Source organism: Ptychodera flava, chromosome 14 (genome assembly GCF_041260155.1).
Source record: "Ptychodera flava strain L36383 chromosome 14, AS_Pfla_20210202, whole genome shotgun sequence".
NCBI lineage: Eukaryota > Metazoa > Hemichordata > Enteropneusta > Ptychoderidae > Ptychodera > Ptychodera flava.
The window spans coordinates 9,427,664-9,443,000 of NC_091941.1; the positions used below are offsets into that span (position 1 = coordinate 9,427,664).

General features: G+C 40.1%; 1 protein-coding gene and 1 long non-coding RNA gene across 2 annotated transcripts in view; one reads left to right on the forward strand and one right to left on the reverse strand.

The window, feature by feature from the left end:
- LOC139149252 (uncharacterized) overlaps positions 1-15,337 on the forward strand; it is a 50,140-nt gene that overhangs the window by 20,133 nt on the left and 14,670 nt on the right. The gene's annotated exons all lie outside the window — the stretch shown is intronic.
- On the reverse strand, positions 583-6,107 carry LOC139149251 (glutathione S-transferase-like). Its single transcript, XM_070720876.1, has 5 exons — positions 5,625-6,107; positions 4,832-4,948; positions 4,354-4,469; positions 3,429-3,539; positions 583-2,127 (listed from the first exon to the last, which is right to left on the reverse strand). The coding sequence occupies exons 1-5, from the start codon at positions 5,764-5,766 to the stop codon at positions 1,933-1,935; spliced, it is 681 nt and encodes a 226-aa protein (XP_070576977.1). The 5' UTR covers positions 5,767-6,107; the 3' UTR covers positions 583-1,932.

Here is a 15,337-nt window from a genome sequence, read left to right on the forward strand (position 1 = left end):
TGAAAGGGCCGGCGAAGTGACAAGGGATAAATATAGTGCTGTGAAACATTAACTCGTAACGTGATTTGAACACGCCAGGCCCCCGACCTCCTGCGGTCAGAGGTCACTCAAATGAATAGACCAGTTTTTGATAACATGCTATTGAACAAATTTTAAATGGCCTGTGACAGACATCACAGTAGGTTTCATCATTCATACCGTTAAAATTTAGAAACCGAAACGTTGGTGACCTATTAACGACATGTTTTATTACGTTTATAATACTTTTACCTTACTTATTTTTACTAAAACTACAGAAAATGACTTGGGCATTAGTATGGGAACTTTCTTAGGGGGAAAACTGACAAAACTACCAAAAGTTATGCGATAGCGTTTATACACATCGGATTTTCGAGAACACTGCCGATGAAACAGGAACGCCTAGTTTCGGCTTACGTGTCTTCGGTACCTATACGTCACGAGGATGACATATACGTCACTACAACGACAGCCACGTCACCAACAATTGACAGTACGTCACCGGAGATATGATGAAGTAGTTGCCCTTGTTTCTGGAGGTTAAGAAATAACGAACCACAATCGTTTAAGTTGCAAGATCGTTCTCATTTATTGTTCACCATAAGAATTACACCTTCGATAATACTGCTTTTTTCCACTGAGATATAAGATATTTTTGTAGAAAGCAGTAAAAAATATCTGTAAATTTACAGCAATATTTGACTCAAAGACTTAAAAATAGTGCTTTATGTTCATCAAGTCTACTAAAAGAGGCAGTGAAGTGAGATAAAATAATCTGAGAATAGAGCAAACAAGTAAAATGACATAATTATTATTTAAAGAACATAAAAGTTCTTATCGCAAAATAACATACAATGGTACGACGATATGGCATGTTGCTTGATCACAGCATCGCCGAAGATAAAAAACTGTGTTGTTCCCCGTTGTAAAATTACAAACTGTTATATGTTCTAATGAATCCAGTCGAAAAGATCTACAGTTTTTATCCAGTTATATGTTCCATGTCGAGTTTTTTCGATGACAGTTTCTCGTGATTAACGACACATACGTACTGCTGCGATCGACCACAAGCCAAGACCACTCGCACAGTTAAAAAGGCGTGGCACGTACATCTATCGAAAGCAGAGATGCATCAAACCAAACAGATCAAAATAAGTACCGATAATGACCATTAAGTCTTAATTATATCAAATAAAACTCTGACAACAACGCAATATCAACAATTCCTGAACGTAATCTAGCTGTATATAGCTATACTAACGAGAAAGTAAATTACTGTAAAGACAAACGACATCTATACAATAGAATTTAATGCGTTAATTAAAAAGTCATTGGATTATTAAGAGCGCGAAAAAATTCTTCGCGAAGTAGAATATACAATCACACCATACATTAAAGCTATCAGGCAATGAATAAAGTGATTTTTTTCTGAAGTAAAATATAAATATATATAATACTTTTGTTCAAATCCGTCATAAGCAGCTGATTGTATAAAAAGATGGCAGACCCGTATTCATTCATTTGTTTGTTTGTTGGTTGGTTGGTTGTCTAGTTCATGCTGGATGAAAAAAGCAATATACCAAAATTACTAGGTTGAAATCTGTAAAATCGTTCATTTCTCCGGTTAATAAAATATTTTAACAACACTTCTACCAACTTAAGTAATCTGAAAGTTAATTGTTTTGCTGTCGATGCTCGCTTAGCAATATTTGCACTGACTGACGACCAAATCAACTGCAGATGTATGCACAGATAAGTATCGACTGCACTGGTCCCTAAACATGTGCTCTCAATTTCACTGCGCATGTCTCTTTCCATTTGATTGGCAGGTAATGTCGACCCGTTTTCTTCCTAAGCCCAAAAAGTTCAAGGCTGACCAGTGAGCCAGATCTTTTAGCAGGCTCCACCTTCCATTCAGGACAGAGTTAGTTTGTTATTATTTTCTTTCTCCAGATAGTATTGCTTGACTTTTGGAAAGTTTGACACTCTGTCCCGCAGTGCTCTGACCAGGGGGATCGTCTTGTAAGGGTCTTTTCCTTTGAGATGCGGTGCCACCATCATGTCGAACATTCCCAAGTAGACCAACAGCATAAGATCGGCATAGGTCAGCTGCGAGACAGAACGCAAAATTGTTAGTTTCGGGCGATTTTTGGAGGGTTTGATTTGTTTTCTTCACGGCATGAAATCCGACTCGTGAACAGGAAACAACAAGGCATTAGAAAGGCAGAAAAAAATAAGCCGGGTGTTGTTTACATCATTGTCGAAGTATGTGACTGATACAGTGCATCTTTTGTCGGCCATTGGCTCACCGCCAACTGAAAATCTGGGTCTCGCCTTCATCAGACCAATAGCTAGACACAAAATCGCCTACACTCCATCCATCACAATGCGTTTCCCACGCATTTTTTTTCTGGGTCTAAAAAACTCAAGTGGCAACAAACTCGATGCAGCGACACGCAAAATCTTCAAAACAACTTCCACGCACGCAGCCAGGCAGAGCGGATGCTAGAATGCTCTTGTCGACGATGACTGGTTAATGTGACTGTGAATCATTGGTAAATAAATTGCCTGAGAAAAGTCGCAGTATACAATTTATGAAAACCTAGGCAAAGACTTCCAAAACAGACCGGCAAAATATGGATCTTTTGCCTGACTGATTTAGCTCGCACAAAACCATATTCTATCAGTCCATCATTAGACCGCTCTCTTTTTGGCTGGTTTTGACGAAAAACTCAATTTTGAATCAGGCCAAAATTCTCATAAAAACTAAAGAGTTTTGTTCACCTATTTTTTCAGCAAGTAAACAAACCGAGCAAACAAACCGCGAAGTGACCACCTCCGTACATCGGCACCACGGATAAATAAATGTAAGACAGAAAACAAACATGACCCAGTCCCTTTTCTGTCACTTTCTCGAGATTACTTTGATGTGTCAAAAGTTGCCGCTTGACGCATTTTTTGCCTATTTTGATACGAGTTTTTAGAAGTCATTTAAACATTTCAAAGACTTGAAACATTTTGAAAGGATCGCCAACAAAAAAATACTGATCTCCTGTTAAGAGAGTAAACGTGTTCTGACAAATGTGGCGATACAAACTTCATCAGCAATCTGACATTAGGCACGCCTTACAATACATCAACGGAGTAATGTGAGTCCAGGTTTGATTTTGAGCATATATATAAAACACAAAGAAACTGCTACTTGATCAGTCAAAAATATCAAAAAGTCGTCTTAATAGACTTTGATTAAATCTTTCATCGGTACACTTTTTGAACGAGTGCCATACGAGCTGTTCTGCTGAAAGCTCCCAATCGATGGCAAAAATTGATAAAATGCTTTCCAACTCGTGTAAGCTTCCTCGTCTTTGATGGCTATATGGTGTGTGGATGTCATGATGTTTCATACTTACGGTTTTCCCAACGAAAAACCCCTTGCCACCATGGTTAGTTGCCAGAATCTTCTCCAGTCCGCCAAAGTAGCTCTTGAACTCGCCTTCAAAGAATTCTTGTGCCACTTTTGGCTGGAAACGGATCAAAGTAAAACCGTTTTTGGCAAATGAAATCACAGCTATACACTTTTGTACACTTTACGCGTCGGGAAAAATCTGGAATAAGTTTTTCAACAGACTTGCGCTTGCTCGCTTGAAATTTTGAACAGCAAATTTCAAAATCATTGCTAGTGTTAACGGCTGTGTGTCGTGAGACCATGGTTTCTGTAAACATCCCTGCAAGCTTACATGAGCACAATGTCGCATTTCGTTCATGAACATTGAACGAAAAAGTCAGTATGTGTACATAATTACAACCTGTAAATATTTTCATACGAAAATCATAAAAAAACTCGTTGTCCTGCCTCATATGCTGTCACTGTTAATGAAAAACGCTGCAACTAAAATAGTAATACTTCCTGATTTTGTTTTTAACTAAAATGAATTAGGAAAATTTGGATTGAACCCTCAACATTTTCATACTTCAGTCAGTCAATTCAATTTGATGAAATGATTGCAGAAAACATCTAACAAAATGTGTCCATGATTTTCGCAAAATTGCTTTCCTTTCTCTCAGAAAATAGATATTCAACCACTGATTACGTTAATGCAACGAATTATTCATCATATAAATTTCTAATAGAGGATTTTTTGCGTTCAAAGATAACGACATCTCTAGACACTTCACCAGTTTTGAATTGTTTACTGTTGCTGTAAAATTCGTCAAATGGATTAAAGTTACTCTTAAAATCTCCCCTTGAAAACATTCCATGACTCATCATCTCGTGAAGGATGATTTTGCACAATCAACGTCATTGAACATGACGGCAAACGTATTTTCACTCACTTTATCCTCTGACTTGGCTCTGTAGACTTTACTCAGGCCCAGTGTGATCAAATCATCGATTGTGTCGTAGACCATGTCAACTTGAGCTGTCTCCCAGCTGTTCGACCCACCAAGACCTGAAACAGATCACGCAATAAACATTACTTTTTATCCTTAAAATATGGGTAAAACAACGTAAAATAATAAAAACCCTCTTGTACAAATTAGGCAAACTTATCATTGACTCTAAAGGAAGAAGGTTATCTCAAATTCGATCGATCGAGCGAGTCTAGCATTTGCCAACGGACTATGCAAAGGACTGCATTGAGCGATGATTTCTGAACAGAAGAAGTGTCGTACAACGTTTCTTTCTCTCTAAGTAGCCATAGAATTACACATTTATAACTCACGATTGACCATAACTTTCGCACTTCGAGTTCACCGTGAACAATCAACGAAAAGAAAGGTATTGTGCAAGAGCGATTCTCCGAAGACTAACCGGTTGAACGTCCGATGTAGCGGATAATTGCCCCGCTCTGAGACAAATATGCGCCGTCTTTTTCCAACCACGGTAAAAATGGTAGTTTGCCGGCGCATTCCTCTCCGTTTATAACACCTTGAAACACAAATAAAAATTGAGAAAAAAAACCAAGTTTAGTTTTAAATAAGAGAATGTTGTAGAAAAATGTTGTGCGTGATCGAGATGGCGGGTTCAGTCCACACTAGGCCTGTGCAGAGTTGTATAACAGACGACAAACGAAGTAATGTATACAAGAGTTATCTAGTGTATGGGCTCTTTCAAGCGGCTCTTTTCTTGCGGTTTTGCGGTTACCATCTTTGCGGTCGCGCGTTCCCTCGTCAATAAAAAGATATTAATGTCACCAGGCGCTCGCAATGGAAAATGATATACGGGAATGGCGCAACAGGTGGTGGGTAAAAAAATCTGCAAGCGCAATGAAATCCAGAAGCGGCGTTGGTAAAAATTGTGCGATTTATAGCGAAGAAGCCTGGTAATGCAATTATTTAATGGTTGCACTTTTTCACGCGTCGTCTTAAGCAAGATAACTCAAAGGTTTTCGTTTTCCTGAGCGCGTTGCTGCAGAAGAACAATTGCAATTATGATGACTATCATTAACGTGCCACCAGCCGCAGGGGTGCGTTTCTGACAAGGGCCTGAGCTGTTGGATCGCATACTTTGGCACTGTGCAAGCCTAGGCTGCATGCATGTCTCATTGCGGCTTGGCAGCAGGTAAACAAAAATAATGCACATCGCATCAAGGTGTTATACGTACTTTGTTTCATAGCTTTCCACTCTTTCAAATCGCTGAAAGAAATAACGCGATCATTGAACTCAATGCCGCCGATGAACATGGCAAGGCGTATTGCTTCCCCGCGTGCGGGTACATCGAAGTAATGCATGGTGTACTTGGACATGGTAGCTATCTTAGGGTTGGTTCAGGAACGCCGCTCAGGTCTTGTTCGCTTGGCTTCTAGACTAGAGTCTGAGTGCTGCATGCTATAGTCTTTGCGTCTTATATAGTTTTCTTTTTGCCTCTTCCAGAGTTCGTTTGGGTTGACTCATTTCATGGGAATCCCCGATTTTGCGCAGTTTTCCCTTTTTCGTCAAATTTCTTATTACCATATCTGCGGACTTTGCATTTTGAAGGATGTTAATTGGAGTCTTGGTAAACACAACATTGTTTCAGGTTTGCACGTAATCTCGTCTCCGTGCATAATATTTGTACCCTCATCACTAGGTCCAAAATACATGCGTACTAGCACCCTATTATCACGTCTCTTTCCTTTATGTCCTTAGTGCATGCGTACTGAAGTCTTTCGCTCACGTTCTCGCAAATCACGGATGCAGTTGACCGAATGACCGCATAAGACGATGGGACAAACTCACAAAAATTTCGATGGACTGTGGCCTTGAAAGCGAGCCCAAGCCCTGACGATCAAGTGCGGGGAGTCCGGGTTGGCCTGCCCGCCACTCACAGCAATCATGCACGCTTGCTCACAACTTTCCACAAAGATGACAGGCCGCAAGCCACAGTTTAATGACGTTTTGATTAGTGTGAGGTGTAGTTTAGATTATTGCGGTTAACCAGTTTATCACACACCTTCAAGCGTGATCGAAGCGCACAAAAGATCTAATGGCAACATTAAACTGGCCCATGACCCCTTGCAGACATTAGCATGATATGTACTTATTAATGTTCGGTGGGAGACATTGGCTCGATTTCTCGTTCATTTACCAGAGCTACACGCACCGCTAATGATGTTCTCCCCTGTAACTACTGATAACGCTACGTGTTTATCTCATCGTGACCCGTGTGACCAGGGTAGTAGGCAGGTCAGCTCGGGCTACGAAACAAAAAACAACAACACTACGTATTCAAGTGATTTAAATACAGCGGCACCTGGATGCAAATCTACCGCCAGATCGAGGCGAATCTATGATAATTTTCTCCATATCATCTGATATTGAAAATCACGCGAAATAAGTCTCATTTTAATACAATTGTGAAAACTCGAATGGAGTGCGAGATTTGGCCTGTTTTCGATGGGAAACGCTCAAAAAATATATTTTGTGGATTTTTGCTACTTTTAAAACAACATCTTGAATAATTCTTCAAAAATTGTGTAAATACCCGCTTAAAACAAATGTAGAATGTCTTAAGTCATGTCGTTGACTCAGCGCACTACTTTCGAGTATTCGGGTCAGCCAGTCTACTTGAATAAAAATAAAATACACAACTTCTAAATATAGAACTTAGAAGCCGGACCCGTCCGCGCTCCCAATCATCGCAGAGCATCACGGGAGTAGAAATATGTTTGCGTTGGCTTAATGAGGTCCATGACACTGTAAGTATGACACTAGCAAACATTTTTAAAGTCTTAAACTATATCAACATGAATTTAATAGGGCCCTGTGAGATTCTTTGAGCGATTCGTCATAGTATTTCCTCAAGCAAGTATTGCTGAAGTTTTTGTACTTCTCTTTATGCCCACTCACCTTAACTTCTGTCTCTCCGTCTATCACTTCCTATTAATATACTTCACCTGCCTGCCTGTCTTTCTCTCTGTGTCTTGTGGCCTGTCTCTCTGTATCTCTCTCTGTCCTTATCTGTCTCTGTCTCTCTGCTCTCTCTCTCTCTCTCTCTCTCTCTCTCTCTCTCTCTCTCTCTCTCTCTCTCTCTGAAAGTTTGCAACACTTTAATTCCTCCTGAGCGGAAATGTTCTGGAAAGTTCCTGTGACATGATCTTAACGCGAACATTTCATAGCAGGCGATGTGTGCTTCAGATTCTACGTCAATAAATGCATTTGTAATTAAAACAAACAACAACACCTTTCGCATTCCATTGAAATTCCTACCCATACACCTGACGCATTTTACTGGTCTATCGATGGTTTTCAGGTTGATCAAGTAACTCGACATCCCGGGATTCATGTTTACTGGGTGCCGGTAATCCGTCTTTCTCCGAAATTCTGTATAAGCTTTGAATTTCTATTATAATTGACTAATACGACATTTTTTGAGTAATACAAATGTAAAAGTGGTTGTAAAACCCTGGGTAGGGGCGTATTACTACTAGGGTCCGCTCTGTGTAACATTCTTGTAACATTGAACAAAGAAATAATTATCAAGACTAAAAATAAAGTCCTTAGCCGAGTCAAAATTTAGATTGCTTCGAGCAACGTTTTTAATGAGAGAGCTAGAGAGGTAGATTATCCTGCTACTTTTGGCCACGTATTGCTATTGTAAATCAGTCTGGGAGTTCTTTATTGCTTGGCTATTAAGCAATGGGACCAGTCTGTGCCTAGTAGAGATCTATATATAGCTTTTACGTTCCAGGTTCGCCACGAAACGTTACGACAAATACCCTAGCCGTAACTAAGACAACGGGCTTGTGTTTGCCTTGTGGAATCGATTTGGACCCCGGCGTCGAGGGCGACGCTGATACACTGATAGCAGTTTCCTCCAAAGCCCTCAAAAATCCCCCAGTATATGAACGTCGGACTGGGTGACATATAATATTTGAAGGCTATTAAATCACAGGAGCCACATTTCTCTAGAAATGGTTTTGCAGGATGATTTTCCAGAAGGACGTCCAATGTTCCTGATTTCGGTGTACTCTTGTCGAGTTCGTGGAAGGACTACACTCTGACGGACGTTCAGTCTGAACGACCGTCAGTGTTTACCTTTCACTGACGATACTAAGATTAGCAAGTGGCGAGGTTCCCCTTGGCTAACAAATCTAGCGGCCTCCGTGACGTCACCTTAGCGGCAAAGTCACGTCTTGTATTTTGACATTCAGCAATGGGTATGTCATACTATCTGTCTAGAAGAATAAGGAGTTGTTTAATAGACATTTGCTTGGAAGTCATCCTTGATGACAAAATACGGTGCCGTCTACAAATCAGCCAAAATAAAATCATTGTTACTTTATCTTCAATAACGTTGGTAGCATTTTCAATGTCACTAATACTAACATTAATTCATTTACAACACTTTCTATAATCCGGGAGACTTTAAAGTCACCCGAAAACTGAAAAGTTGTGCAGGAAATGCCAGCTTTAATACGGGAAATGAGTGAAAATTCATTACCTAGGACAAAATTTCTGTCATTGTCCTGCACCTGGTCGCAAAATGCAAGATCAAGACGACCGAATACTGTTGCAATTGTCATGCATTTTTCGACTACACTTGCATACCTGCATTTCTAGGATTTGGCTCTCCTTTAACCGCTCCTTGGGAATTTTCGACAAAAGACGGAGGAGATTACGAAAATCTCGGTGATTTATTGCCGGGGTCGATGCCCCTACGGTCATTTCGATGCTAGAGGTCATTCACCTATCACTTGTTCGCCCGTGCTCGTTTGTTCCGCATTCCTCCCACTGTTACAAAATCCCTGAACAGAATAGCCATTGTCATGAGCATTGCTGGGCCAAATACTTCATTTTGATAAAGACTCTTACTAAAACTCAGGTTTTATTCTAATGATTTATAATACGCATTTTGAATTTTAGTAACAGCAAGTTTGGAGAATATTAAAAACTTAGAATCGATGTACGCACGTTCTTATCATGTTAATAAAATCCTTGAGAATATCAAATCAGCCTTGAACAGCGATTGTTTAACGTTCGTTTACCCAGAGTGCTTCTTTCCCCTGCTATTAGGATTTCTTTTCTTCCTTGACAAACTGATTGTTGTTGTTTTAACTTTTCACTGCTGCTGTGTACGCCTCTACCAACGGTGAATAATGAATGCAGAATCGAGCATTGTTCGGCTTGCAGACTTAGTATCTAAAGCTCCATGCCCTGAAACTATACGCTACCCCGGGAAAACGCCGGGACGCGATTTCAATATCCCTGGACAGATAATGCTGTGCAGACTACATGGTATGTCCAAACATTGTGACGTCTTGGTTTTTTATCTCCTATCTACACTTTAATACATGTATCAGACGCAGCATTACTCATAGTGTCATCCCAGCATATATTTTTGGTGTCCTTTTTTCAAGGTATTTTTTTCATGACCGTTTCTTATTTTACGCAAATGAAAGCTATGTACCAAAGTCTAGTAATTTGCATTCCTTAATCTGTTTATTCGCGAGAAGTTTGATTGTGCCAAAAAATGCTTGCCTATCATCAGTCCACCGTCCTCCATCGGCACGGAAAGTGATTAGCCAAGTACATTCGATCAAGTAGCAGGCATGCGTGTCTTTACACCGATCATAATTATGATCATTAATGGACATAAAACGAAGCACTCTTTCACAGTAACTATAGCGACACGGTGTATCTTACCCAACGCGAAAAGGGAGATATGGGCGAATGAAATTAAACGTTAAATCAGCAGAGTGCTTGATGGTTCTAAATGAAATATATATTCGTGCCTTCTTTTGTTATTACGTGCATATTTTTGTAGCCAGGTTTATATTCTATCTTTGGTACAGTTTCAATCCAAGTTAATTCCACAGCGTTGATTAGTGTTCATTAGAAGCGCCATCTGGCGTCGTAGACATTTTTTGAAATTGGGAGTTCCTCTCGGTACAGCTCATTGGTTCAGACAAAAGTGTTGGTAGTTTTACGATCGTGGCAGCAAAGCCATGATTTTATGTTTTGTGCAGCAAAATGAGTAGTCGTCGACTAGCCTATGTACGCTGTAAACTACAGTACCGTGGTCCGACGAATAGCTGAAATGTATCACGTTTGTTAGCAATGGCGAATAATGAGCCTACGTTAAAATAGAAATGACTTCGCATTCCGGTAACTTGATTTTAGGAGATGAAATGTGTTATTTATTGCCGTTTGGTTTAGTTATTGAATAAAACGGGGGCTCTGCATGTGTTTTTGCAATGTAGCCAGGTTGTATCGTTACAGCGATATCATTACTTGCAATATTTCATCTTGTTCAAACTAAGTTCTAGGTTGTAAATAATCAGATTAACAGCGAATTATTTACGACAGCTTCACGCACAATTGACCTTCTTAATGGGGACTTATGACCTTATGTCTTTCCTTAAAGAATTAATGATCGTTCAAACGACACCATTCACATTTTCCATGAACACGTTATGTTTTCTTCTGCTCAACAGTTTTAGAGCTCTACTTAAGTATCGGAGGAAGTGGTGCATATGGAAATGAGTTTGTAGCGCAAAAATTGCCACAATTCCATCGCCGCCTCGGCGCTCTTGCATGAAATATTCATGTCAAAGTCTGTAGGAAAATAACGCGTATAATCATGGCGGAAAGTTAGCATGCCACGCAACTTAAAAAAAAAGCGTTCAAATATTGGAATTTACCGTAAAGATTTGCATATCGCAATTCTTGACCACTCCTACCAAAGATGTAACATTCCATCCTTAAACTTCTGAATTTTGATCAAGTTACTAATTCTGACCCTTTCTGTGAGTCCGTGTCTGGCAGCCTTCATTGTCACGAAAACGAATTAGAACTGAACTAACATCCGTACCAACGTTACAGATCAGGCACTTTACAGAGTATGCTCAGTCACATCGGATGTCTTCCCTTTCTCGCAAAAAAATATTGAATGACAATAATTATGTTCAATGCCGGATGATTAGGCAAATTTAAATTCGCTAAGTCAGTATCGAGAAGATCAGTCACGGTGAAGGACATTAATCGTTCTTTGAAGAACGTTCAGTTTTCTTGTTGTGCCGTGAAATCCCATTCCCCTTACCTCATTCTTCGATGTAAGTGCATTGCATGTAGCTTGTATGATGTTCATCTAATGCTCGATTCACTTATGCGCAGTGTTTTAATGAGCCTTCATTGAGTATGTATAAGCTTAAATCGACAGATACTGTAACATCTCATCCAAAATCCCTGCCCGATTTGTCAATTTCTGGTCACGTGGAATACGTCATTTTGGCAGTGATACATGGAAAGAGCCAGTGACAGTGAACAATTTGGAAATTGTATACTGACCGGTACAGTCAGACAACTGCTATCATGTTAAGATGTGAAAGTTTGAAAGCGCTATCCACGCATGCGCATATACTAGAACAGTTTCGACTGAGTGATAACGGACAAAGTGCTCGATATTTCAGTGAGAAAATTGAACGAGGTGTAGTACAAAGCATGTATGGACTGGTCATATTCGGGTAACAGCATATAGGGTTTGTTTCCTAAGAGCCTGAGAGTCAGCGGAAAACAGTTATTTTGGCCGGTCCGCTCTTCTCCTGACTTGTGAAACAGACTATTTTTAGGCGAATCTCAGGCCCTCGGAAACCAATCTAGGGACTGGTCAGTTTCTTCGGCCTGGGGGGCCGTGGATCCATGGTGTCGACCTGTTTTTGATTTTGGTGATAGGGGGTCACATATTTTTGAAATGCCCAATAGGGGGGGGGGGGGGGGTTCAGTGTGTTTTTGAATTTCGACACAGGCTCATCATTGCCTAAAATGCATCGTGTCAGCCTCAAATTTCATCATTCAGTTGCATTTTTCGGCGCGCCCTTCGGGCGCATAACTTTAATAATCAGACATATTTTTCAGCACGCCCAACTTTAACATATCAGGCATACATATATCAGAGATATCTGTATGTTCAATATTTTTCAGCGTGCTCTTCGAGCGCATTACTTTAATATATCAGTCATTTTTCAGCACGCCCTTCCTGTGCATGACTTTAATATACAAGACATATATATCAGAGATATCAGGATGTTTCATATTTTTCTCCGCGCCCTTCGGGCGCCATACTTTAATAAATCAGAGATATATGCCAGAGATATCTTGATGTTTGCTAAGTGAAAGTGTACCGTTATGAAATCTGCATTTCATATGAAAGCATGACAAATTCCTGATACTTTTCTGTTCTTTCTATGCGATAATTTAGTATGAGAAGGCAGCCTGCACAAATATTTCACAATATATATTTGATACAGTGACTTATTTTAGAGATAGAAAAATGACAAGATATCTTTCGTTCTCATTGATGCAACTGTTTTCCTTTGTGTCTCAGGTTTTCTGTAGAATTATGCTTTTTTATGACCAAAGTAACACTTAAAAAGGCAGTTTTTGTCATTATTAGCTGTGCTTTTATGGTTTCAATGTTACAAGAAAAGGTCATCTCAGACACTGCACACATCAGATTTGGCTGAAATGCCTCTCTAAGGCTCCTCAGGAGATTTAATTGGATGGCTGGCAAGTCTTAACACCCATCAAAGTTTACTGCTTTTTCCTCTTTGATATTAATGATTGACATGTCTGTGTGTGTGTGTGTGTGTGTGTGTGTGTGTGTGTGTTGTGTGTGTGTGTGTGTGTGTCCACCTTTTGTTTTACAGTTGTCGCGTGCGGGGGGTCACCCTGTTTTCAAAATTTGGAATAGGGGGGTCACCCTGTTTTCAAAATTTGGAATAGGGGGGTCAGCCACTTTTTGACGTCGGCAAAAAATAATCCACCGCCCCCCCCCCCCCAGGCCGAAGAAACTGACCAGTCCCCTATGTTACTACCCTCATGGCCAGTCAATGTGTGTAAACTGAATCATATTAAATTTAGGGTATTCACTGGCCTAAAGTCTAGCTTTTACAATCTGATACTTAAGGAGTTTTTCTGCCGTTTGCTCCGATATATTATTAAAGGGTCCAGTGAGGCGTGGTAGACTGTAAGTTGTTTCACTGCCGCCAATAGGTCCATACATTTTCTTTAGATTTGTCTTCCTATTTTTGACAGCTGACATCACGTCGAGTAAATACAGTGTTCGTGCATTCATTGCGTTTTCCGGCTGCTCCGCACCTTTAATTAACCTTAGTCAGCCATGAATTTTTATTGGTAGAATAGAAGAAGAAGAGAGTTTGACATAACAGCTGAGTCATGCATTGTGGGTTTGATTTCGATGGAAACAAAGCAAACCAGTAGAAGTACTGCTCGGTTAGCTCGTCGTCTTTCTGGTTATTGTGTTCTACTCCTTGTATTATTTGATGTACGTGACGATGTGCACCTTCTCGACCTGAGATTTCCTCGTATGAACTGCTCTGCATATATTAAACAGTGGTAAACAGTTTGCAAAATTGGTCGGGGAAAGGGTGTTCGCAAAGTTTCTTGGCGGGCAGGCGGGCGGGCAGTTACTTTTGTGTGAGGGCGCATCATGAATTTTTGGACATCTGCCCTGGTGAGCTGGAAGAGAGAGAAAACTGGAAAACAAGAGGGGTTTCTTCCAATTCGAAGGTGGAATACGCCTCTTGGACAAATATTGTGACTCTCAAATTTTTACAATGATTTTCTGATCTACCTTTTGAGGGGACTAATTTTGAAAGTCCTGAGAAAAAGAAAGTTTGTTTTTTTTATTGATAATCGAAAATTGAACTTCCCCTATGGACTTAAACATACGGATGGCGACCACTGTGAATTTAAAATATCGAGAAATGTGAGGCAATTTGTTTCACTACTACCATAATTTACACGATGACTCTTGATTGCTAGTATTCTTGATCTGGTAAAAGTATGGTTGAGGTTTTCCTTTGGGAAAGTTTGAGAAAAACTGAAGTTTAAGTCTTTAAGTCTCGAGAAGTGTACCCATTTAAACCGTTGAGGGAAGACAGCTGCGAACAGTTTTCATTTTTACGCCTAAAAGTTTAATATGGCGTGAAAAAAGCGACTCATTTCTTTTAATTCGGCACGATTTTTTCCCCAAAATTGAATCCCCGGTCGTAACTGCAGACTTTTCAACATGGTTCAGATTTCTACATGATCATTGACACATACGAGAAATTCTATGAATATTTGACACCGATAAGTTTCCGGGCAGTCGGCTCAAACTGGGGTTACGTGTGCACTGGCACGACGTGGGAAATGGTTACGCAGCGGGAAGTCCATTCTCTCTAACACTAGTCTGGGTCGTGGCTCAGAATAGCATTGTAGCTCAGAAAACTACCGCAATTGTGTAGTTGTCTCAGATTGCTGGCATGTTCACAGGCTTAGAGCGCAGCATTAGGAAACGACCATATGACAGTCTGAGCACTTATCGAATAACGTGAGCGAATCAACGATCATGGCTTTTTTTCTCATTTCTCTCTTCTTTTTCCCGCTATTTTCTCTAAATGGTTGCATTAAGGTAGTACGACCCTGTCCTAGAAATATTTGTTAAATTTGCTGCTTATACTTAGCGCCACGAAAATTTCAATGTTACTTTACTGATCGAAATTCAAAATGGCCACTTCTCTACATATTCCCTCTCTATGTCTACGATTTTCACCAAAAGAAAAGGGAGAAAATATAAGTTGCAAAGTGAGTTCAAAAAGCTGCAGACATGAGATAAATTTTTAGATTTTCCAAGTCCGAACAGCTGCATGCAGCTGCGAGGCGCCGGTATGCACCTCGAAAGTGAAAGACTTAAAATTTTGCTCAACTTTTTTCAACGAAACTTTCAACTGTTCGCTCGCCAAGTCAACAAGAAAAATCAGGGGGTCATCTTGAAAATTTTGGCACTCGATCAACAAATAACCTAATATTGATCGATATTTGAAATTCAAAATG